The following is a 25,318-nucleotide window of genomic DNA, read 5'->3' on the forward strand; positions in this document are numbered from 1 at the left end:
AAATGTTGAAAGAGTACTGAACATGTCTGCATGTCCTTTGTCACCTCATGTCAGTAATAATATTCTCCTTAGTGGAAATTCACTTCTAAACTACCTCAATAATCCTTAATGTAGAAACAAAGGAATAAGGAATCTCCAAGGAAATCACATTCACATGAGGGGTGCACAGTATCCATGAGCTTCAGCTATGGTAAAGAACCGAGCTGAAGTTCATCCAGATGAAGGGTTTTTTCAGAAACATCATCGCAGTCAAGAACAAAATACTGTGACTGTGTCACTGACTTAATCCAAAATTGACATATAATCTGAAAGCAATTTGAATTTAAGAATTTAAATTACTTATAAATTAACTATTTTCAAATTTTTAATGCAGTTACATAACGCAGTTTGACAAAGAGGCAAGCAAGCAATGTATCTTGGAATTTTTTAAAAAAGTTTTTTTTAAAACCCCGTGAAACTTTACTTCAGAAAACATACTTTCCTACAGTAACCACTTGTGCGGACTTGAATGGACAGCTCTGTGTGCATGTACACAAACTATGACATGGACCAACAATACAGACTGAAAAGCCCATATTTCACATGGCTTGCGGTGGTTGAGTCCAAATGGTCTGTCGCTGGCAACAGCTGAAAGCTTCGTTTAAGTTTTAAGTTTACCATAGCATCTCTTCCACCTACTACTGTGTGATTAATGCCATGCCTGCCACCTCGTATGTCACCTGCACTTCATTTAAACTTGCTGCTATACAACAACTGGCATGTGATCGTGGTCAGATGGAGTGCATCCACTGCATCAAGAAGAGCGCCTAGGCTGTTGCACTCTCATCATAGCTGTCTCCTGTGACCAGCAGGTAACCTAAGCAGTGCATTATACCTGTGCTTATTTTCTAATAGCTGTAAACACATACCAGGTGTTGAGAGGATTTCTGAGCAGAAGCTGCAGCAGCAGAGCATCTGCTGAAAGTGAAAAAGCATATCCCTTAACATTATTGTGCTGTAGGTCTCAACAGAGTAAAATATTGATTTCTATTTAAGGGTCTCATTAGTAGATGTGTAGTTTAACACCGTACATCACATGTTTACCATGCCTAGTTATTCCAGTGGGGCATCAAGCTTTCTTTAAACATAGCAAATGCATGAAAATATAATCTTCATCTTATCTCTTCAAGTGTGAAAGTTCAGAATTCATTTTAGACTACTTTGCAGATCTTCTGCTTACCACCTAGAAGGATGGATAGCTTTTCTAGAATGCAGCTAATTGATTGTGGCTGATCAAATATTTTGTCCCATTTATATGCATTCATAGAATCGAACAATAGTTGTTCACACACCAGTGACCTCCTGTACTGCAATCAGTGCCACAATCAGTACAGCTTCTGGTTTCTTCTCTATCAGTAATCAAATACAAAAGAAGAAAAAGGCACAAAATTGCACCTTGCTGATTCTGACAGTCCTGCTGGGTTTATTTCCGCCATTTTTGTATATTCCCCCAGCTGAATTCCTTTCGTCTCTTGTTGAACATAATAACAGCTTGCATCACCAAGTGACGTGATCATAAACAGCCAAAAGATTGGTCAGTTTAGATTTAAATGAGCATGCCATTTCAGTCACTTACAGTTAAAAAAAGTGTGTTTATGTGGAAGAAATTAAGAAAACTCGTTGATTTTACTGTCAGAATTTAATTGGATGTAATTTTATTTCTAGCCTCGTGATGCAGTGAATTATGAGTGAGACTACAGCAGAGTACAGCAGAGTTGCAAGGGAGGCAAGGAGAGAGAGGCACACATGAAGCAAAGATAATGTGTGAAGTGAATTTAAATCAAAAATTGTATTTCTGCTCAGAGTCATAACTCGGTCAAATCTTAACGTACGGACATGATGCATACATTTTTAGACTGAATGTGATTTACACCTCTCAAGAATATGATTATCTCCGATGTCCATCACAAATAAACACCAATAAATCTGGTTAGGAATCACGGTGCTCAAGCTGTAGCCCATGACTGATTCCAGCGTAACAGTATTACATCCCCCCAAAACCTCCACAATATTGGAACTATACTAACATGCATGATCATCCACCAGGTAGAAAACAAAGAACAACAGGAGTGACAAACTTTATCTCTCTTTTATCAGAGGAAGGGCCTGCAGCGTCAGACTTTGACAACCCCTGAGCAAACGCAACAACAATGTCAAAGTAATTCTGATATTTCTAATTCTCCAGTATAAAAGTCAGCCTACACAAACTTACCCAATTAACGATTCCCGTACGCTTACAAACCACACTTCGGTTTTCTCACATGGTGAAAAACAAATACATAACTGATAATAAAGAAGCACAAAAAAATTTACAGCATACAGACAGACAAGACAGAGCAGCACAACTCAAGGTGTCTGAGGATGAGCTGCCTTTGTAGTTTTAGCAGCAAGTATTTGTGAAAGCACTTCTGACATAATTGATACGACAAAACCAAACAAAATAGTTCAGCTATAGTTTCAATTGTTCTATTTCTTGGCAGGCTTTGTAGTTTGACAAGTCCAGTTTGTTTGTTTTCTAGAAAAAATTATCCTGCGTGACCTACTGACTTAAAAAACTGACTTTTCCTCCCTTCATTTAGTTTTAATACAGTGCTTGTAGATGTAACCGTGTTCTACAGAGAAAAGACCAACTCTGTGGAGATCCAAACGAATACAGCATTTCTCTGTGGTTATTAAAGCCAATTAACAATGCTAACACTGGTTCTTCACTTTGGTGCTAAATACTAATCCAAGCTCTTAAGTTTATCTTGCTAGTGAGCTGGCTGGGCAAATAGCATTACCAGCCTTGTTAAGGTACAGCTTAAAAGAAGTACAGAAGCGTCTGTGTAGCAACACAGCAGCTCAAGCTCTAGCTTGATAGTTTCAAATAACTTTGGCAGTTGCTGTTGCCGGGGCTAACAGGAGCAAACTGGCTATATTTGTGTTCAGACTGAACTCAAATCAAAGTTATTGAGCTATACTGAGACATGAACTTCAGAAGCCAAAGACAGTCCTTTTTCCCAGTTTCTATTTGTGAATTCAGGTGCTCTTTAATATAATATATAATATAAATAAATAACTAACAGGTAATTGCAACTGGTGCCAGCATCATCCCAAAAAAATCTTTGGGGTTGCTTGAAACTGCCAGGCAAATAAATATGCATAAAGCAATTTTCACAGCTTGTGTGCCAGCCTGTGGAGAAAAAACAGAAACTAAAATCTAGTTTTGGGATTATAAACTGAGCAGCTGATTATAAATTGAGCAGCTGATTGCCTAAGCACTTCACATAAAATCTGCAAAAGTATTATGTCAAAGAAAATGGTTTCCATAACGGCAATCAGGACAAATATCTCCACTGGCAGATGGTTTTATGTAGGAAGGTCAAAGGAAATGCAACACTTAGTGAGTCTGTCAGCAGCTACTGTGACAAGTTCAGACATAAATTTAAGTACGCTACTCCCATTAATTCCTTAAAACTGCGTACATATACACAATGAAACCAGTATTTCAGCTCTGTTTACACCACATCTAAAGCCAGAAGGACCACGACTCAGCCAAATACATATACAAGCTGATTCTGACTCTCATTTATTATCGCCTATATTTTGACTCACAGGAAAAACTTTTATATAATCTGTTCTTATCATGTAAGTTCTTGAAATGTTTCCTGTTACATTCAAATTGTAACTTTTTAATAGGAATACATTTCTGTTTTTACTAATACTTATTTTATAGATAAATAGATAGATGGATAAAACATATATATATAAAAAATAAAATGTGACTCATGTAACCTCTATTTATTCCTCTGAAACACACAGTCAATGGACAGGAAAAAGGTCTATTCTGGGAACAAGTCTCCTTCACACTGGATGTGACGCATTACATGTTTCCATCAGCATCAACAGTGGCATTTGTTTGGTATAAATAAAGGGCAAGCTGGGGATTTAGAGCAAGCAGTGACAGCTGTTAGCAATAATAACGGAAGTAGTCGTACCAGGAGCAGTAAAAGCAGCAATTTGTGTGACAAAAAGATCACTTCTTTTTATTCTAAGCTTTTAACTGCATCTCACAGTCTTCACTGGCGAATTAACCTAAGTCTGTTTTCATCATCTGAACTGTAGCTGATGAAATTATAAGCCAAAAATTACATATACTGATAAATTTATGTAAATTGTTATTAAATGCAAGCAGAATGAGATCTGCAAGTTTAAATAAATAATGTGTGCTTATTATTAAATTTACACTTGTAATTTACATAAGTCATCACATCACGACAAAGGTTTTTCTAGTGAGTGGCTGTAGATGAAACAGAAAATCATCTTCCTCATAAGACCAGGAAGTTTGTCCCAAGTCTGGCCCCTATGGGTGGTAGTACTCCGTGTAGACAAGTTAATTAGGCTCCACTAGATTAAACAGGAAGTCACATTACTACCTGAGCACTTGTAGTACAAAAAGTAGTGTTATCATTGACACAGAAACAGAAGCAGCACCAGTACCCCTGTCTGGGCTGCTCTCTGTCCCTGTAGCAGTAATCACTGTGGTTGTGCATCCTACCTTGGGGCTGGTAGTCCACAGAGATGTTGAAGGGGGCCTGCAGCAGAGCCGACCTGCGGTAAACCACGTGGACTCTGCCATGTTCCTCTAGCTCTTGCGTGCCTTTCTCGAGTGGCTCGATGAAGTACTCATCAGAGTCAGTGCGGATCATCCCAGCCTGCAACAACATACCAGGTCAGTGAGTGTGCTCATACAGCAAGCGATCCTGCTTCTGTACAGACAGGAAAGAGTACACATGAACAGTTCTGTTAACTGAATCCTGAAATACCTGAATCATCATTAAGGCTTCGATATTGTAAAAAAAAAAAGAGCAATTAGACCCCTTAATGCTATGCTTTAATTAAGCACAAACATTTTTTTGATTTGTCTTCCAGCTGCTCTCCATAAGTGTCATCATAGTTGTCACAGATCATGACAACTACTTCATTAAGCTGTCACAGTACGTTCAAGAAAATCTGTTTTTCTCTATGTAAATTTATGCAGTGAAGTTCTCAGAAATCTAATGCGACATCTACTTTATGGGAAAACCTCTAGTAACAAGCACAAGTTATATTATATTATATTATATATATTATATTTCTTGAAGACTCAAGACTTCAAGAAAGTTTTTAAGTAACAACTGTACTGTACTCAGACAGAGCCACTTCTCACAGAGCTCCACAGGAATTTGTTCAGGCTCTCAGTCAGCCGGTCACTCGGTCCAGGTCTGCTGCTGCACCTCCCAGGCCTTACGTTGCCCTGGCCTCTTAACTAACATTCTGTTGGACTGTGCACATATGGTGTTTTGCAAACTAATGTGCACACTAAGCTCATTTCTAACTTCCATAGTCCCCAGTCAACCAAACACTCTCCCCTCTCTCTTCTCCTACATGCACTGCTGGCTGGAATCCAATTTATGTTCTTATTCAGATTCACATATAACTTTGTCACTATGTGACTGAGTCTTCGTGTTAGCATTACCAAACTTCCAGAACATGCCCTAGGCGTGCTACACGTGGATAAACAGTTTACAAGTAAAATGAAATTAAGGGGTTGAGCATCTACATGATCTCTTAGTTGAAAAAAAGTTAGTACTGCCTATTGCCACTTTCTGGTATCATAATGTAGCCATAATGATGTGTTAGTCTTTGCTGCAGTTTATGGGGCCCAGGTTCCTTCTGGCAATGTGAAGCAATATGATGCTGACAGAATTTATATTATTTACTGACTGGATCCTAAAACTTTGCTTTATCATAAACACAATCAAGTAAGTTGCTGTGTCGCAGCACACCTTTGCATTAAAGCTCTCTACAGTCGGACTGGATGGTGGGTCAGGCAGGTCACCGCTTGATCATAAGCGAACATGGGTACTCATGTTTTTATCCTAATTTAGCAACACCAAATTTGAAATTTGTGTAGGAAAGGTTATTAAGAATTAAAATTCAATTTGCAGGGATTATTGAAGGCCTCCCTATTTATAGGTTATATATGGTGATCTTTGACTTAAGACCCTACAGGCATGTCAGATTGAGTATCAGAATCATTGATCCCTAGTCATTAAAAATTCATACATGCATACAGCTCAGAACTCAGCTCACTTAGATCACAAACATTCTGACATTTGTAGACAAGGTCTCAGACTTAAAGCAAAGGTTTGTATGACAAACCACAAGTTGTTCATGTTTGAATCCCTGAATGCATGTTGCCAGCAAACTCACAGTGCAGACAATATTGACAGATGCTCAAAGAAAAGCTGAACCATAATGATAATTTGCAGCAGGATATCCTGTTCATATTTCAATGAAATCTGGAAGGCAGAATAAGAGCAATCATGTAACACCTTACATATCAAAGGGAACAGCATCTCCTGTAGAGTGATGTGAATATGGTGCTATGAGAAAGAGATTTTGTTTTTAAGACATCAATAACTATCTCAGGCCAATTTGCATTTTAAATTTTGCCACATATTTGTTACAAATGCATAACAAAAAAATTATGTAAAACCAAAAGTTTGCGTGAGGGAACATTTTCAAATTCACATTTTTCTTGTTGCCTTGCCTTGTTAATTTAAACACATTTGCAGTGAGGTTTTCATCCTTGGCTTATTGTGTGCTTTTATCTGACGCCTGCAGGCAGTACCCACAAACACAGATTATAAATACTCTGTATGTTAGCATACATTGTCAGGATGTAATTCAGTTTGCCCTGCCTTGTGCCAATTACCAATTCCTCATATAGAGGAGACAAGGTCTGAAGATTATCCAGCCTGAATTAATCCTGACATTATGCCCGTAAACACATGCTGTCACTTAGTTCTTGCCTTTATTGATTGTGATCTCATCTCCCAACTTTCCTGGCTCCCAGCTGGCAGCTAAACAGATTCACATCAAAGGCATATTTCAAGGTTTTTTACTGTATGAGGTACTTATTCGCAGTCATTGTATTATTGGCAGTAGATGGAGGTTGGCATCCCGCAGTTTGGAGACGCAGCAGGAGTATCATCACGGAAGCTCAGTAATGTGTGTATGGTGGCAGCATCAAAACACTTTTTAGCCAGTTAAAGGGAGCCCTTATTCAAAGTATGCAAGTAGAGACTAGAAGAAGAAGAAGAGTGTTTCATAACTTAATGGGCTCAGATACCAACAATAATTACAACAGTAAGAACTAAGAATTCAATGGTTGAATGTTCAATCAGTTTAAGGCAGAGCGATTCTGGAGAAAGATAGTTGATTGTTGAGTATCATTAACAAGTTGTCAAATACTGACTCACTGAGTTTATAGCTCAGCGTGTTTATTGTTGTTCCTAATATTATTTGACAATATGAGATTGAAAATCAACAATCAGCTATCTTTCTCTAGAATCACTCACCCTGCCTAAGATAGGAGGCACAACATAGTCCAGCTTTGAATTTCTACCCTCAGACATATCATAAATTAGGCTGCAGTACTATCAAAGCACATCTTCAGGTGAATTTGGGATTCTGTACAGGAAAACTGTAGGAAGCGGGCAAACTGAGAGATGAACAACTTTAGGTTATTTGCATAACCCCAGTTCTCTGATTAATATGAGTGAGATGTCTCACTATGGGATGCACACCTCGCTGCAGACCTCAGAAACATCAGTCTCATTACGCCAATCCTGATTGGCTGGTGAAACGTGTCCTTCCGCCCCAGGTAGTACCATCTACCTTAAATAGTTCATGCGGACGGCAACGCGTTATTCAAGATAAGCACCTCTTCTCACTCGCCCAAGCAAGAAGGATTGTCTGGTGAGACATCTCACTCATATTAATCAGAGAACCGGGGTTATGCAAATAACCTAAAGTTCTCTTTCAAAATATTTCGCTCGATGCCTCACTATGGGATATGGTTATCAAGTGTCCACCAACCCACAGGGAAAAATACTCTCTCGTGCTACGCACAGAGCAGAGACGTTCAACATATAGAAACGGACAAAAGTGAGAGGTAAGGACCAACTCACCACAGCACAGATGTCCTGAACAGAAACTCCCCTGAATAAGGCCCAGGATGCGGCCATGCCACGAGTCAAATGCGCTCGCAGTCCCACAGGTGACTGCAAACCCTGACTCGTATAAGCCAAAGCAATCGCCTCCACCACCCAGTGGGACAGACGTTGCTTTGTGACAGGTCTCCCCTTATGAGGGTTAGCCCAGGAGACGAACAGCTGATCGCTCCTCCTGACACCCCTCGTCCTCTCCATGTACATGCGCACTGCACGGACTGGACATAACGCATGCGACCGCTGCTCACCTGGCGGGGTAGCAAAAGCCACAAGGTCAATAGGAGAGCATGAGTCCACCACCTTAGGCACAAAAGCCGGGTTGGGCTTCAAAATGATCCTCACATCCCCAGGAAAGAGCTGGGTGCAAGAGGGATGCACCGAAAGCGCATGTATGTCACTAACCCGTTTAGCCGAAGCCAGAGCCAGCAATAACACTGTCTTGAGAGACACGTGTTTCAAGTCTGCCCCCTCCAGTGGCTCAAAGGGGGGGGCCTTAAGCCCCTCCAAAACCACAGCCAGATCCCATGGTGGTACCTGGGTGCGGGTGGAAAACAGTCCCTCCCCCCATAGCAGGTCCCTGCACAGCAGGAGCTGCCAGGGCTGAGCGCACCCAATGCGGCGCTATCAAAATCAGTGCGTGGCCGTGCTCTCTCACTCTGGACAGAGTGGGTGGTATCAGGGCCAGGGGGGGGAATGGGTACAGACACTCGTGCGGCCAGGCGTGCGCTAGTGCGTCTACCCCGAGAGGAGCATCCACGCTGCGCAGAGAGTAAAACAGCACGCACTGCGCGTTGTCTCTCGACGCGAACAGATCCACCACGGCCCGACCGAAACGGGCCCATATCTGTTTCACAATATCCGGGTGTAGAGTCCACTCCCCGTATACTGGCGCGCCCCTGGACAACAGGTCCACTCCCGTGTTCAGGACTCCCGGGACGTGCGTCGCTCTCAGCGAGAGGAGATGACCGCAGCTCCACAGGATCAGTCTGCGTGCCAGCATGTGCAACTGACGGGAGCGTAATCCCCCCTGACGGTTGATATACGCCACCGTCGTTGTATTGTCCGTTCTCACCAGGACATGATGACCCATAAGAGACGGAAGAAAATGTTTCAGGGAGGGGAACGCCGCTGAAAGTTACAGAAATTTTATGTGAGAGCGCTGGAGGACAGCTTGTGGACATGAGGGAACTGAACTTTCTCCCGTCCCCATCTCCCGGATAACTCTGGCAGCCGGAAGATGGGGGCATGGTGGGCCAGGAGCACGCTGAAAAGCCAAACAGGAGGAGCTGGCGAACGGGGAACATCCAGCAGCATCACCGTTGGAGAGAGGGGCAATCAGGCCGCTTTCTTCTTTTTCCTGACCTGGTCGTGGGCAGCTCGCGCGGGCTGAGCCGGTGGAGCTGTGACCGAGGCTGTGGATTTCCTGGGCCAGCTGGCCCGATCGGGCAAGCTGAGGAGGCAGTCTGCGCTAGGCTTTTACGCTGCGCAGGTGGCGAGGGAGCTGGGGACTTACGTGTGAGGCAAAGCCAGAGACCTTCCTAAAGGACATCCTCTTTCTTTTTGGCTTCACACCGCCGTTGCATGGAGTGCAATGCCAAAAATCCCAAAAATACCCTCCGGGACAACGGGCATATCCAGGATGTCATCCTTCTCCCGGTCTGACAGGTTGGTGAGGTTGAGCCACCGTGCACGTTCCTGCAGTACCATATTCCCCAGCGCCTTTCCCGTGGCCTGGACCGTGCAGAGTTGGAGACGGAGACACAAGTCAGTAATGACCGTGATCTCTTCCCACGCAGCTGGGTCCTGAGTTTGCCCAAAATCCTCGCATAACTCAGCCTGATAAGCGGTGAGCAGGGAGAGGACATTGAGCGCTCTGGTTGAAACCGCCACCACCTTGTACGCTTTTTCAGTCAGGGCTGACTGAAAATGGTCAAACTTGGACGGCAGGCTGGGACTCCTGGAGGACAACGCCGACAGCTGGGGGTGAAGGTGCGCTGCGACAAGTGGCTTCATCGGAGGTATGCGGAGCAGACCCAGGCTCTCCATCGCCTCACAGTCGAGGGACGAGGCCCTGGGGATCGGGCTCCTAGTGCTGTAAGGGCGGTTTCTCCATGAGCACGCCACCTCATCCAGCAGTTCTGAGAAGACGGGGACAAGTTGCTTCGTCGCACTCTTGGCCACATGCAATTTCTTCCCTTCGTAGCGGGATCTGGAGGTCTCAGCTACGACAGCAGGCCAGGGGATGGACAGCCGGGCAGCAGTGCGTTTGCACACGTCGAGCATGTCCGAGCTGGGGAGAGGAGAAGCTGGTGTGCTTCCCTCATCTCTATTCCAAGAGGCGACGGAAGTCGCGGGCTGTGCAGCCCGAGCCGGAGTCATGAAGATGTCGTCCTTGTCTTCATCTTCTGATATGAGGAGCACTGAGGCGCCATCTTCATCGTCCCCATAGTCCAGTGATAGGATGTCTTCCTCCTGCAGGGGTCCGCTAGATCGAGCTGGGAGCCCCAGCTGACGCTAGCCTCAGATACCGCCGCCGCAACCCCCCTCTCCTTTCCACCCGTTCGAGCAGGCCTGGTGTGGGTCCCTGCGCGATATCTTATTCCCACAGCGACAGGGACGGGCCTCAGAGTCTCCGTGTCCTCTGGTGTGAGGGGTTCTAGCCTCCATTCCTCACGAGCTGGTGTGCAGGCAGGGAGTAGAGGCAGGTAGCTGGTGTGCTACTCTGAAGAAACCGAGGGAATAGCTGGTGTACTAGTGCTCCATCAAAATGCCCAAAGCTAGGTAGCGCCCGGCGACAGAGACTAAATAAGATCCGTCTGTGGACAGTTAAGCTAGCTAGCCCAGGACACGAGATATGCTCCGAGTGAGAAGAGGTGTTTGAATGACGTGTTGCAGTCCGCATAAACTATTTAAGGTAGATGGTACTACCTGGGGCAGACGGACACGTTTCACCAGCCAATCAGGATTGGCGTATCTCATTCTTTTGATCATTCCTATTGAGATTGATGCTTCTGAGGTCCGCAGCAAGGCGTGCATCCCATAGTGAGACATCGAGCGAAATATTATGAAAGAGAACACTGTGATTCTGTCTAGCGCTGCTGTTTTATTTTTCAGCATCTTGTGAACTATATGCTACCATCTTGTTAAGATATGATGAAGGAAAACAATGCGAGGAGTCAAGGTCTAACTTTCAAAACCAAAGTCATGCAAGAATCTAAGTAATGGGACAAGGAGCTGATATTTTAACAGTAATCAAAGCCACTCTACAGGATGGCCAGCTTCAGACTGTTCAGATGATATCACATCTTTCTGTGTGTAAGACAATAATTGACAGCCCACAATTTCACTAAATTATGCTGAAACTCCTAGGGATGAAAAGTGGGCCAGCACAGCAAAGCTCTATTTAATACAGTCAGTAATTTTTAAACCATTTCATCTTATCTTGTAAATTATGACAAAAAATAGAAATACATAAAACAGAACAGCTCATCAAATCCCTTCTTTGCTTATATAAACCCATTAAAAAGAGACCATGTGAATATCAAGCTGAAACATACTCGCTGTGTCTCAACAAAGCAAATATCCTCCCAAGTCTCAATGAGGCATTTCAGTAATCTGTGGTGACAAAAAGAAGTGCTGAGCTCTCACCATTTCAAATGAATGGCGACATAAGCAATTGGATACAGCTGTCCTGAAATTATTTTTCCATCTATCCTTAAAGCAGAGATTAACATACACTCAAGATACTCTGCGAGGGAAAAGATGAGTTAAGAAACACATTTTGGCTTATCGCAAATTTTATCTTCTGACCAGGTAAGTGGTTATGCTTTTAGGTGAGATAAAGAAGAATCTACCATTCAACTGCTGTTGAATACACTCATGTACACACATGGCAGAAGTAAGGCTGCACAATATATCATTTTAGTATTGACACTGTAACGTGCCAATGTGTAACGGTTACACTGTAGGATGCGCAACATCAATTAAGGCAAATTAACTCAACCCCACTTTACACATAATGGTGTAAATTATCATTAATTGTGTATCCACACATGAATAACACACTGCATGTATCCGGTGAAAGTTCTTGTGTTTTTTCATATCCTGACAAAAAGATAAAAAGATATCACAAAGTCAGTTTTTCAGATAATGTGCAGCCCTAGGCAGAAACTATTAAACTGTGGTCAACCATATCATAATAACAAGAAGAATATTATTTCAAATAAAGATCAAACAAACAGGCATTGAGCAGGTGTCTGCATTGCCCCACATTTTCCCAGTAATACTAACTCTTTTCATCCCTCCTCACACATGACCTAAGAGAATCATGGACCTATGACTTTCCTTTTATGGTACCAGAGGCAAATACCTAAATGAATAAATGTTTGACCTATTAGTATGCTTCCTTATCTCATTAAATGGACATTTGATCAGACTTGTTCTCCACTAATCACATTAAAGAAGCAATGCAACCATTTTATGGGACCTTTAAAGCTATTTTGAGACAGACATTAGCCCACTGCCGCATTAGCCAGTCCAATTCTTGGTGAATTGCTTAAAACATGATGGTGTAGTTCTATTCAATTTACCATGCAATCCACAAGATCAATCAAATGTTTGATGTCCATATTTGTTGCCTGATAAGGCATCAAACTCTTGCCTGAAGCAACAAGTCCCTGTCAGTATTTCCCCTTGGGTTGTTTTTTGGTTTGTTTTGTTTTTGTTTATAGGAGTCAATAGTTCCTGAGGATTAACAAAGTCAATATTCCTTCTCTGGAGACCATGAATGTCTATACCAAGTTTCAGAGCAAGAGAGCTGGACCAACTGACTGGCTGACGAATGAATTGACATGAATAGGCAGGCAACCCTTAAATTAGCAGCTATTGCAGCTGAAAACTAGATTAACACAGGAATTTGACAGGATATTAGGTGTACACCTCAGGGCATAAAACACAATACCGTATTCAAACACGCCTACTATGATCAGTATGGTAGTAACTTCCACAATCAGTAAAAATAACTAGATTCTAAACTCAGTTAAATGTGTTTTGTTGTCATGGTGCACACATACAGTCTGCACACTCACAAGAGAAATAGACCCTTCGGATGAGTACGCACCGACATTTAGAGAAAACTTCATTAAGTCCATCATTTTGTTGTATCCTGTCTCCAGTGAGCAGATCAGATCACTGTGGCCTTTCAGAGGATTTTTTTAAACAATGTTCTTGCCTGGTTTGCTAGGAACCATTTCCACTGAGCAGACGGTTATAATATGATCCCAGAGGAAAATAAAATACAACATAAGAAGTGGTAAGGGCTCAAAACTGGTGAACGGATTTCAGCTAACACTTTTTACGTTTATAGAAAAAAAAAAAAAAAAAACTTCAAAAGAACAATATGACAGCCGGAGCAGGAAACCGAACTACTACTCTTCACTCTAAGGTCAAAAACCAAAAAGATTGGATCAACTGGACTGATTAATTGAATAAAAACAGTCACACATTGCAGCCTCAAACTCACAGAGAAACTCACAAGGGTTCAGTAAATTTATTTCAATAAATAAGATTTTTAAAAAGGAGATACCAAGTATGTTTTTCTCCTGATCAAAGGTTTCATTTGATCTGTTGGACATGTGCTAGCAGTTCACTCTCTTGTTCATGATTGGGGGAAAATGGGGATTTTGGGAAAGGGATATTGGTTCATTAATATCTTTTGGAAGCACAGTTTGTCTTTTAGCCTGTAAACAAGGCATTTATAAGAGGACTCTTTTTCTAGATTTTAACAGATTAACAGTAACTTAACATCAATTAAAATTTGAATACAGAAGCCAAATTTCAAGTTTTGAAAAACTTGGGCAACAGAGAACACTACTGTATATAAAATATTTTACTGTTTCTAACTCTAGATTCATTTACAAAAATTGTAAATATAAGGGGCTCTTAGTTAGAACCTTGAGGTACTCCTATCTTAATACTTGAAAAGCTGGGCTGATCAGCTACAGCTTGTGCTCTACCACTGGGATAATTTGCAAACCAATTTCTTTTTTTTCATCATATCCAATACATTCCATAAATTTGATTGTTAAGAAAAAAACATGACTGATAAGATTTATCTAGTGTTGAGATAAAAATGTTCTTACCTAACTGTTTTCTAGTTTCTCTAAAACTTCAGCTAGACCAGATAATTTGGAATTTGGTCAAAAGTTCTTCATCTTACTGAAGCCACACACTTTATGCAAAGGTAGGGCATAAGCTCTCTTCTGGAGTGAGGGATGCTTTCTGATACCACACACAAATATAAGTTAATCATTTAACTAAAAGTGTATCTGCAAATAATGACAGTCTTGGCTCTAAGTGAAAAAATAACAAAAATCCAACCAATTCTGTCTCTGGAAGGACAAGTCTGTCAGATAAAATGCCTTGTGGATGATTATTTGGTAATAATCCTTTATTGAGTGTAAAAACTGCAATGCGACAACTGGTTTTAAAAAATTACACTTCCACATTACGCAAGACCTGATACTTTCAAAAAGCCTTTCAGCCATGTCAAGTTTGGTTTCACAGCAGAAGGCTTTCTCATGGCACATTACTTGCCACCCAGTATTCAGCATTACCCAGTACCACAGGAGACAATGGCAGGTGTCTGACAGAAGCTGTAAAGACAAGCCTCAAAAAAAGGATCAAGAGTCCTGTGTTCCATCAGTTTAATATCCCCAACATCAGCCCCAGCCAAGCAGACAGCAGTCGTCTGCCAAAAAAAACATATGGGATTCAGCTGAAGGGCTCCAGTTTTTCAAAAACAGCCTCTTTCAGTCTAAACCTCTTAAGGAGGTCAGTATGAACGTGCTTTTGGTAAAAAAAAAAAAAAAAAAAAAGAAGAAGAAGAAGAAGAAGAAGAAAAAAAAAATGTTGAGGTACAGCAATGTTCCAAAAAGGTCTGAATTCAGCCAGGACACTGCCACCTTTCACCCTTGGTGTTGTTCGAAGGTGTGTTTGCCTTCAAAAATGTGAGCAAACCTTCGTCATCATTACCTGCCATTTTCATCTGCAGCCTTTACAGAAACTTTAAGGGAAAAAAAACACAAGTTAATTTCTTGAGATTTGCGGATGGCGTTTTCAATCCCTTGGCGAAGAAGTAAAAACTATTTTTGAAAATGCTTAACAGTAATAAACAGAAATTATTTCAGAAGTCTCCTTAGCAAAATTAACACAATAATTCCTATTTTCAATGCAATTCATTTTTCTTGCATGTTTGAAGATGAACTTCCAAATTATCTATGCAGAGTCTGTTGCTTTCCAAAGTGCTTTCTGAAAAGAAAGCAAATTGAAAATTTAAGACAGTTCAAAAAGGTTTCCAGATAATGAACTGAATGAAAGAGGAAGGGGTTTTGGTAAAAGTGCTGTGTGAAACAGGCTGCACTTTGAGAAACAATTTAAGAATTTAATTCAGTTCGGTCTTTTTGTGCTGCTCGACCAAACAGAACAAACATTTACAGATGACTTTGAGAAGGTGGTGAGGAGTCCACGCTTAACTTTAAATAAAACCATACGCTGGTGAATGGCACTCAATGTCTGTCTGTAACAACAACAGAAAATGTGGCCTCCTCTTATGTTTATATAGGTCATGATTAAAAATGTTTCAACACATAAATATCAATAAAGGCACCCTGCAGTACACACTGAATTGAACTCAACTGCTGAGAAGAAAACCTGGAAGAAATAGCTTGGCTTTGCATAGCTTGGTGTGCCTCCCCTCCTGTACCTCAAACCATATACCCAAACAGTTCTGGGGTCAAGCCTCTGCAACAAGCCTTGGCTAAGTCAACAAGGAACATTAAGAACTATTAGTGAATAAAACTCTTGTACCTGACTACAGTTCACTGCAAAGAGGAACTGGCTCACTTTCTTTTTCTAATCAAATAGGATATTTTCTTTGCTTTTTTTCCCTCCACAGCAGCTCCAGATATGTCAGGAGCTGTGCATGTCCAAAAATGCTCTTTTATGTCTCCAAGGCCAAAAGTTTAGGCCAGTGAACACACGTAGCTCTTAGCAAAACATTACCATATCTTATTTGCTCATTTTGTCACTCTTCATGAATCTCAGGGCTGTAAACATTTCCTCCGAGGTGAGTCTTACTGGAGGAGCTGAAGGAGGAGGTGTTAAACTGCCTGGATGGACTGACAGCTAAGGATCAGGGGAGCATTTTAGTTAAAATGTCCTCCAACAGGCAAGCTTTTGCGCTGAAAAGATATTCTAACTGGTGCATTACCCATCAGGCCTGCAGTGTGTTTACACTTGCGAGTCTCACATGCCACAGACGCAGCAGTGCCTCACCCTTTCTGGCTGGCAGAGGTGATTATGCAACATGACACACATTAAGAGGTGTCCAAGTTTTATAGAGCCACTGGCAAGGTAAAGGTTAATATCAACAGTTGGACTTCCAGTCGGTGCTGTTTTCAGGTCAGCTCTGCCCCTGTCTGTCTCAATCTGTCAGTCGATCGGACAGCCCATCTGCCAAAGCCTGCTAAGAAAAAAAAAAATTCTCCTTCATGGAACACAGGGTAAGAGAAGGTTTTTGTTCCAGCTGTCCTGCTTCATGGAAATAAATGAGTGAGGCTAAGGCTATATTTCATGGTTGCTTTAAGGCATTTCCAGGCAGCTTACAGTTTGTTTGTCAAGATGAAATAAAAGCTGGTACTTCATGGCACATAGGTGTACCTCATGCTGCAGCTGAAAGTGACCAAATGTCTGATTTTTTTTTTCTCTAACATATGACACAGATCACACACAGATGTTCCATAATCAACAGCAATTGGAAAAACCTTTCTGCAAATCCGAGCTTTAGTTAAACTCTAAAATCTGTCAGTGGTCCAATGACAGTAGGAGGAATGTCACTTTCCTTTTTGGTTCCTGATTCCAGTTTTTACTAAAAAATGGTAAATAATAAATAATAAATAAAAAGGAGTGTTGTTTTTTCATTTCACTGTGGATGCACATCCACATGTGACAAATAAAGAATTCTGATTCTGATTCTGATTCTAAATACCTGCTGCTAGACCACTCTGATAAATACTTTATAATTTCCTACATAAAAGCAGCAGCAGAAAAATATACAGTAGTGGTGTGTGCCTAAGTGTGCCTATATCACATCAATATATTTGACTCCTGAAAATCTCAGAATTAAGAAACACAGCTTTCCCTTAACTGTTGTGCATTGTGTTTTGAAAAAGCTCCTGCAGTGTTTTCTACATTATTTAGTACAATATCAGCAGAGATCAAAGATGATCTGTTGACACAAAAGGCTTTAGATAGCAGACTGAAAACTGACCATTCATTCGTCCCACAGTTTTTCACAAAAGTACGCACTAGGTCTTTAAAAAATACACTTTATAAATTGGCAAACAGCTCATTAAAAAAAAAAGAAAGGAAAAAAATAAAGATTAAATGCCGTCATGCTCCTATATATGAGTATAAACTTTTCAAAAAATTCAAATTATTATCCTATTTCATCAAGAACACCAACAATCTGCCATGCTTGTAGCTAAGAGAGCCAGCATTTAGGCAAAGATGTGCTTTGAGCCAAATATTAATGTCAGGATGCTAACATGCTCACAATGAAAATGCTAACATGTTGATGTTTAGTTTAGTGTGATAGCACTAAACATAAGCAGCTATGGCTGATGGGAATATCATTAGGTTGCAGGCACACTGTCCTCAACTAACAGTAGAACTGATAGATTCAAAATTTTGACTTGATGAAAAATCCAGGGATCACCAAAGTCGTTGGGGTTCATCCTTTGTCAACCCTGAAAGTGTGTACCAAATTTCAAAGTAATCCATCAGATCGTTGACATATGGACCAAAGTGTTACGCCGTGTTGGACTGTCTAAAGCCGCATGACTAAAAACATACAGAGAGCTAAGCAGATGACTTAAATCGTATTTAGGATACATCATAATTCATGTAGGACTCCAACTCCAGTGAGATTAGTTTTACACTTATCTGCAAGTGTTTCATTTGAGCTTTGCTGGTGTCAGACATGGTACATCCCAGAGGAAAATATTAACAGTCTTCCAAAATAATAAATCATCACTAGCCCTGCAGTGTAAAAACTAAACTCAGGCTCACTGGTGAGTTAACATGTCTGAATGTTTGCCTCTGAAGGTTGTTAATTTTAATTCAAAGTTTGAATTATTTTGAGGCCTGAGGCTCCACTACCGTTCACGTCATTTACAGCAGCCCAAGGGAGTTATGTACGAGTTATCTATCGTATGTAGAAACAGATCATTAACTCAAATGCCTCATCTTTCCTGCTAGGCAGAGATTGTGTCCCAAGGTTCAAAAGTACATGAGACATAAGAAGCTTCCCCTACGTTCCTTTCAGGGTAACAACTCCCCAATAGAATAACAAGGGACAAGGGAATCCTGTGAGCACATGAGGAGAGGACAGACATGAAGTAGTCATGTTTGGGGGAGGATGAGGAGGAGGAGGATGGGAATTGGATAGTATACATGAACTTCTGACATCTCGAGGTCAGTCACATTCCTTTGTTGTTTGCTGTAATGCTTTTCTTGCTGTGCACTGTATGTTTCATCCACGTGAAAAAGAAGCAAGGCTTACATAACGAACTGTCCCCTGCCGAGTCCTTCTGACTGTACTTGTAAAACTACCATCCTTTCACAAAAAAACTCCATACAGACCAGGTGTGTTTCAAGGATCAAACACTGTCATTATATACCATAAATGGAAGTGAACAGCTTCAAATTTACAAAAACAGTGCTAAGTTGAAAAGAAAGCTCTTGTTCTACGAATTTTACCAAAGCTTTCAGAAAAGCCTTCGATATGTAGAAAATGTTAACCTTTTACCACCCATTGTCCAGCCTGTGAGACACCAGCACAAATTTTTCTCTGTAAAATGTCAGTAAAAATCAAAATGTTCCTGTTATAATGTCCTAAAGAACATAACTGCATCTTCATATTCCTTGTTTTATCCATTCATCAGTCAGTCAAATATATAAGTCAATAATCACACATTACAAAAAACATTTGGGAAACTGGAACTGGAGAATGTCTGGCTTTCTGGATTCATGTGTATGTATGTATTACAGTGGACATTTGATAAATAAAAAGGTTAATGGACAGACATCTACCACATACAGTAATGTAAAGAGGCAGAAAACAGAGCTGACCACTGACATATTTCATCTGCCTTAACCAAGAAACCCCCCTCTTTCTGGTCTCTCTGACATGTATGCAACATGAAGGCTGTCTCCCACACAGGCCAGCACAGATCACCCTAACTTCACCCCCACACTGCCGCTGCTGCTGAAGCAGAGGAAGTATCTGCCTCATAAGCATTTAGCAGTCAGTCAGGCTGCCTGCCTGCCTCCTCCAGTAAATTCTTGCAGGCAGTAGCCTGGCTATAATTAAGAAACAGTAAAACACACACCTAGCAAAGGCTATGGATACCACTTGAGATCAAAGACCACTGGTCCTCAACAACAGGCTTTTTTATCAGCAACCACTGGTTTGGTGAGCGTTTGATCTCGAGTCATGCTGTCCTGCATGCTTTGCATTTAGGCTGAAAACAAAGTGAGTGGAAAACACAAATCATGTTCTGTGTTACAGCAACCAGAAGACCAAATACTAACAGGGAAGAGTATAGCATTATACATTTAGTATTGTGTTGCAACAGAACCCTACAATCATGACAGTTGAAAGTAAATTAGGACATCTTGTGATGTTGACAGTTGATCTTTGCCACAAGAAACACCAAGAAGACAAAAATTGGTAGAAAAAGAACAAATAAGCCACTGCTTTTGTGCCGAAAACATGACCTGGTCACACTTACGGGTATTTGAGGCGCCAGTTTTTAACTTTGATTTACATATCTGAGTATTGTTTGGTCCTTTTGCTTTTCACAGATTTCAACCAAACATAACCCACTTTCTTTAAAAGTTCACAACCACTGCCCAGATTTTCTGCCTCACCACATCCAGAAAAAATGTTGTTTGCTGCCCTGGGAATGAACTCCTACTGTGACGATGACAGCCAGAAAGTGATACAAAAACTGGGAAAAAAAAAAAGCTGCTTATTACATGTCCATTTGAAGCAGGTTGAAAACAATAACTCATTTTTTTATATTTAGGCCAGGTGGAACTGACCCACACTTTGTTTTAAGTGCTTTGTTTTTTTCATCCCATTATAATTAAAGGTGTTGTCTCCTGTTGTTACAGAGCTATAAGCCATGCTGTGATGTTGACAGCTTAGAAAATGCATCCCGTAATAGAATGTGAAGAGAAAAATGGGGGAAAAAAAAGACAAATGAGCTTCTGAGCTCCTGACGACAGAATGTGCCACAATCCCTTAATGCAAGTAGAAAATAAAAGGATATGACTATTATTTGAAACGCAAAATGCAGCAACTTTTACATTTCTACTTTGGTATTGCTGATTGTTTATTGTCTGATTTGGAGCATTTTTTTAAATTAAAAGAAAAACTGATGGGATGGCACTCACACTGTATTGTGATATCATACAGTGCTGTATGCAGCAGCAGTCTTTTCAGATCAGCCTTCCACTGAGCAAAGTGACTGATCCTTTGATGGCTTTTGGCATCTTCAAAGTGACATCCTGTCACAACAGTATTTACAAAACAAAACTCCCACATCCTGTGTGGCCCCCTCTCAGACCTGAATCTCCTGCGAGGTTCAACTATAAATGTCTTGGAGAGACAGAATCTGTTCAAATGATGAACTGCTTCCTCCTTCTCCAATCAAAGGAAATGGCCAAATCCCGCAGTGCAGAGGAGTGACTTAAAGGTCAGACTAGCATTATCATTGTTGAGGACATGTGCTCGCAACTGCAATTGTAATATTTTTAGACATTATATTTAAGAGTTCACACAGAGACACTGCAGTTGTTCAGCACAGAAAGAATGAAGTAAGATGTTTTCATGAGGACAAATTCTTCAGTCAGGCATCGAAGTGACGAGAAAATAATTTCCCAACAATTTTGATTATAAATTGTTTGCAATTTTGTAAGCAAAGTGACAAAAAAATGGAACTGCTCATCCTGTCAAATGTGAAAATTTGCAGTTTTTCTTCATAGTAAATTGAATGTCTTTGGGCTTTGGACTGTAGGTCGGACAAAACAAGCACAAAGACGTCAACTGGGATTCTGGGAAAATATGACGAGTATTTTTTTTTCTTTTCTTTTTCTGTGTGACATTTCATAGACCAAACAATTCATCTATTGAGGAAGCATGAGTCTCGACCACTGAAGATGAACTGTTTACAAGGAAGTTCAACAGCCTGTTTCATGGGATCTTTAAAGACAGGAAAAGGCTCATTTACCATTTTAGTCATCTCTCATTTGGACTGATGCCACTTCAATATGGAAAAATGCTACTGGTTTTTGGATTGGAGTTTTGATGCTTCAGATCTAGTATTTAGTTTTAGCGAGAAAATGTCATCTTGTTATTTCCAGACCTAAATTTGCAACCAGAGACAAAGAAACTTTTACTTTTCAGTTCCCTAAATTATGATAACAGCTTCCCGAAGAACACAAAATATCAGAATCTAAATCCATATAATCATTTTAATATGACCACTATTACTAATACAAACATAAGCTTTTAAGGTACAACTGCATACTTATTACCTGGGTATCCCAATTATTTGAATAAAAGTGATCGATTCTGCTTTTATGTTTTAATGTATTATGCAATATAAACATGTTATTATTGACACTTTTATAGTCATTCACAAAGCCAGGAGGGTTTGTAGTCACCAAAAAAATATGCATTTTTGATTTGTACTGGCAGCTATTATTGCAGTCTGCTTTTTTTGGCCTGCATCTGAGAAGAAATACTGCATTTTGTTTTGTCTGACGTCGTATAATGGAAGACTCAAGTTTCATGCAGAACCCAAAACAAAACTCGTTCTGGAATGAATCAACCTGTTTAAAGTTTCCAGTGACATCAGCCCTTTTTCATGAAATTCTCTTTCAACCATCTTAAAAAGTGAGGGCTAATATCGTTTACTAGCCAGCACACTGTGAAAACCTCAGACCCCCACGCCCACCTGTAAGAATCTCCCTTTACATGTGCTGCTTTGTGTTGTAAGTGTTGTAATGTGGAGAGAATTAAGTGAATCCCCGCAGAGCACCTTTTGGCCAGCCCCTGAGAATTAAATCCTGAGGACCCACACCCACACACACACACACTCAGACACACTGACATATCTAAGAAAATGTACATCATCAGGCTTTTTTTTCTCCTGTTTCTCAATGATTTATGTTCAAGTGCCTGAGGCTCTCTCACTCACCATCATCATATCCAGTCTTTTAAATGGTCCTGAAGGGAAGTTCCGCCTTTTAATATGCAGATGTGAAGGCTACACTAGACTTTGCAGGCACGTTTGAGCATATCATACTTTCACAAAAGCAGCAGCAGTGCAATCTTAAAATCCAATTACAGCTGAGTCAAACTGATGAAACGTTAAGGCAGAAAAAGGCTGCTGTTACTTTCTCTTTCTCCTTTCTCTTTGGATTATAAACAAACTGTCCAAAGCCAATCATGAATTTATCCTACAAATAAGTATTGCCCTTGCAGCCACAGTCTGATGTAGGCTAGTCTGTCATACCACACACCTCCACTGCCAATCTAAATTTATTAACAGATTATTAACAAGGCCAAAGGTTTACTGTGTGAAGCTCTACTTAGTTATAATGCTTTTGATGCTGATGCTAAATTACTTTGGCATGCTGACATGCTCACTTGAAAATGCTAAAATGTTAGCAGGAATGCTGTTTACTATTCAGCATATTAGCATGATAAATTATCAAATTAACACAATACTAAAAAGGAAACACAGAGTTCAGTGTAATTTAATTAAGTAACATATTCAAGTATCAATGAATATCTGGTTTCTTTTCTTGTCAAAAAAATTAATATTGCACATAATATTAGACAAACTGTAATGGAGCTAGAAAGGCTGGAGGTTCACAGGAATTTATCAAAATTCATTCTGCAGGGACCATGCACACATGGATCAGACTCATAAGTGTCAACATGTTTGGGGCAGAAGAGAAAAACACAGTGTCACCAAAGTCACTAGGATTCATCTTGTGCCAATCCATCTGGCACATTGGCAGATATTTGTGGCATATGCTTTTGTGTTTACAGAGGAATAAACTACTGCATTGGTGAAGGTCTCACTCCAAAACATCGCAGCAGATTTGTCACTCTGTTTTTTTAAAAAAATCAGTCACCAATCAGTTAATGATCAGGACATGAGATAATCATTTTATTTTTTTACTACAATATTTGACTCTCATGCAGGAAAACAAACACAGTGCAGTGCCAGAGAAATTTAGTGCAGGTGTAGCACTCTTGAGCAACATCTGGTTACCAGCATGGAGGAGGATAAATAAATTGTTGGTTCAGTGTCTTCAGGAGAATTGCTTTTAATAATAATAAGCAAAAGTAACACCAGCTTTTTCATGTTGATTCTGAATACCTAGGAGATGTAAGTCATAGTACATCCTTTATGTTGTCTGTAAAGTTTGCAGTATTTCAGCAGAGAACTGCATTTAAATGTCTTTGAGTTTGCTAACTGAGTCTTTTCCTTGAATGGAGAGATGTTTCGTTGGCCTACTCAGAGATTTTGGCTCCATTCATTCCCCAATTACTGCTCAAGTGTTTTATGAGGGGTGATGGGGAGGATAGGACTGCAGACTTTTGTGGAGCACAAAGAGAACTCGTGTTTTATGTTGGGAAGAGGTTGGGGGAAAATCTGTTGGGTTTGTGGGTGCAATGGCCCACAATGGCCACTCAACCATGACAAACTTCTGTACAAAAAGCTATTCTATCGGCATGCTTGAAGAATATCTCCAAGAACAATGTGCTGTAAAAATGCTGAGTGCTGACGTAAAGAAAGTCTAAACTAAAAGTTACAGACATCTTAAATTCATTAGAGTTAGTTGATAAGGTCGTGTACCTTTTGTTATGAAGAAAACTGGGGTGGGGGAGTAAGGATCTTTATTTAAAAAGAAAAACTTACCAGTCCGTCACAGTTGTTAATGGCAACGGTGGCCCCGGGGACATCTGTGATGTCACCAATAAAGGTGCAGTCTGTCTTCAGCAGCTCACGGCGCAATATCCTTTCTGTCCTGCTGGTGGGTTCAGTCTGGTTAGCGCCTGTACTGGCATCGCTACCAGTGCTGTCAGTGATATTCCCGACATCTTCAACTTCCTCGTGCCACTCCACCATAGCACCTGGTGCCACCAACTTGTCATTCGGACGCAAACGAAGGTGGAACTCCTTCCCAAAGGCGGAGATGTTGAAGAAAAGTTTCTGTTCTGATTCGCCAGAAGAAAAGGCCTCCCTCTTGACACGCTGCTTGTGAGAGGCAGAGAGAAGGTGTGAAAGATAGTGTCCATGAGAGTCAGTGCTGAAGGGAGTGATGAGGCCAAATTCCTTCAGTCGGCTTCTCAGCTGGTCTGTAAAACAACACATTGTCAATCAGACCTTTTTTCTACTCACTACTACATGTTTGTAAAGTAATTGCCAAGAGGGGAGAGGCACTATATATATATGTATATATATATATATTCACAAGCTTTTCCCATTCTCACTTGCCTCTTCTCCATCAGTGTCCTTAGTGTGACACAGTAAGGGGCGATTTCACAAAGAATCAAGTGTGGCACCATGAATATAGCATTATTTACAACTGCTACCCGCCTCATCTGAAAGGCTGAGTCACCAATATTGCTGTGCTGATCATATTACAAGACCATGAAGTTTGTCTGATAGTAACTATCTATGTGGCAAAATATAGCACATCTGAAACGACAGCGACAACAACAAAGAGAAGAACAGCAAAGATGAGACTGGCTGGTAAAGATCTTGGCAAAAAGAATAAACACCCCTAATCATCTGACCCAAGGAAACTGAGGAGAGAGAGTGGGAGGAACGAATGAATGAATGAACGAATATCACACAAAAACTGCCAATTTCGTGCATGTTACCTAATTTGACACCATTTGGAATCAGTGTTGTATGTTCCATTTGCCTCTGAAATGAATGAGGAGGTTGTGACTTGCTTTGTGGGAGCACAGCTTTATTCTCATTATGGATGGGATCCAGAATTTTGTTAAGACTGTTTCCAGTATTAAGGAAGAATGCTTTTAGATCTGACAGTGCAAGCTACAAGCTGAAATATTTCATTTAGAGAGT

General features: G+C 40.7%; 1 protein-coding gene across 1 annotated transcript in view; it reads right to left on the reverse strand.

The window, feature by feature from the left end:
• adamts3 (ADAM metallopeptidase with thrombospondin type 1 motif, 3) overlaps positions 1-25,318 on the reverse strand; it is a 115,742-nt gene that overhangs the window by 84,461 nt on the left and 5,963 nt on the right. The window contains exons 3-4 of the mRNA XM_046385976.1: positions 24,143-24,582; positions 4,577-4,733 (exon numbers count right to left, since the gene is read on the reverse strand). Of these exons, the coding sequence (XP_046241932.1) occupies positions 4,577-4,733; positions 24,143-24,582 (597 nt within the window). The remainder of the gene's footprint in view (positions 1-4,576; positions 4,734-24,142; positions 24,583-25,318) is intronic.

The sequence above is a fragment of the Scatophagus argus genome, chromosome 4, assembly GCF_020382885.2.
Source record: "Scatophagus argus isolate fScaArg1 chromosome 4, fScaArg1.pri, whole genome shotgun sequence".
Taxonomy (NCBI): Eukaryota; Metazoa; Chordata; class Actinopteri; family Scatophagidae; genus Scatophagus; species Scatophagus argus.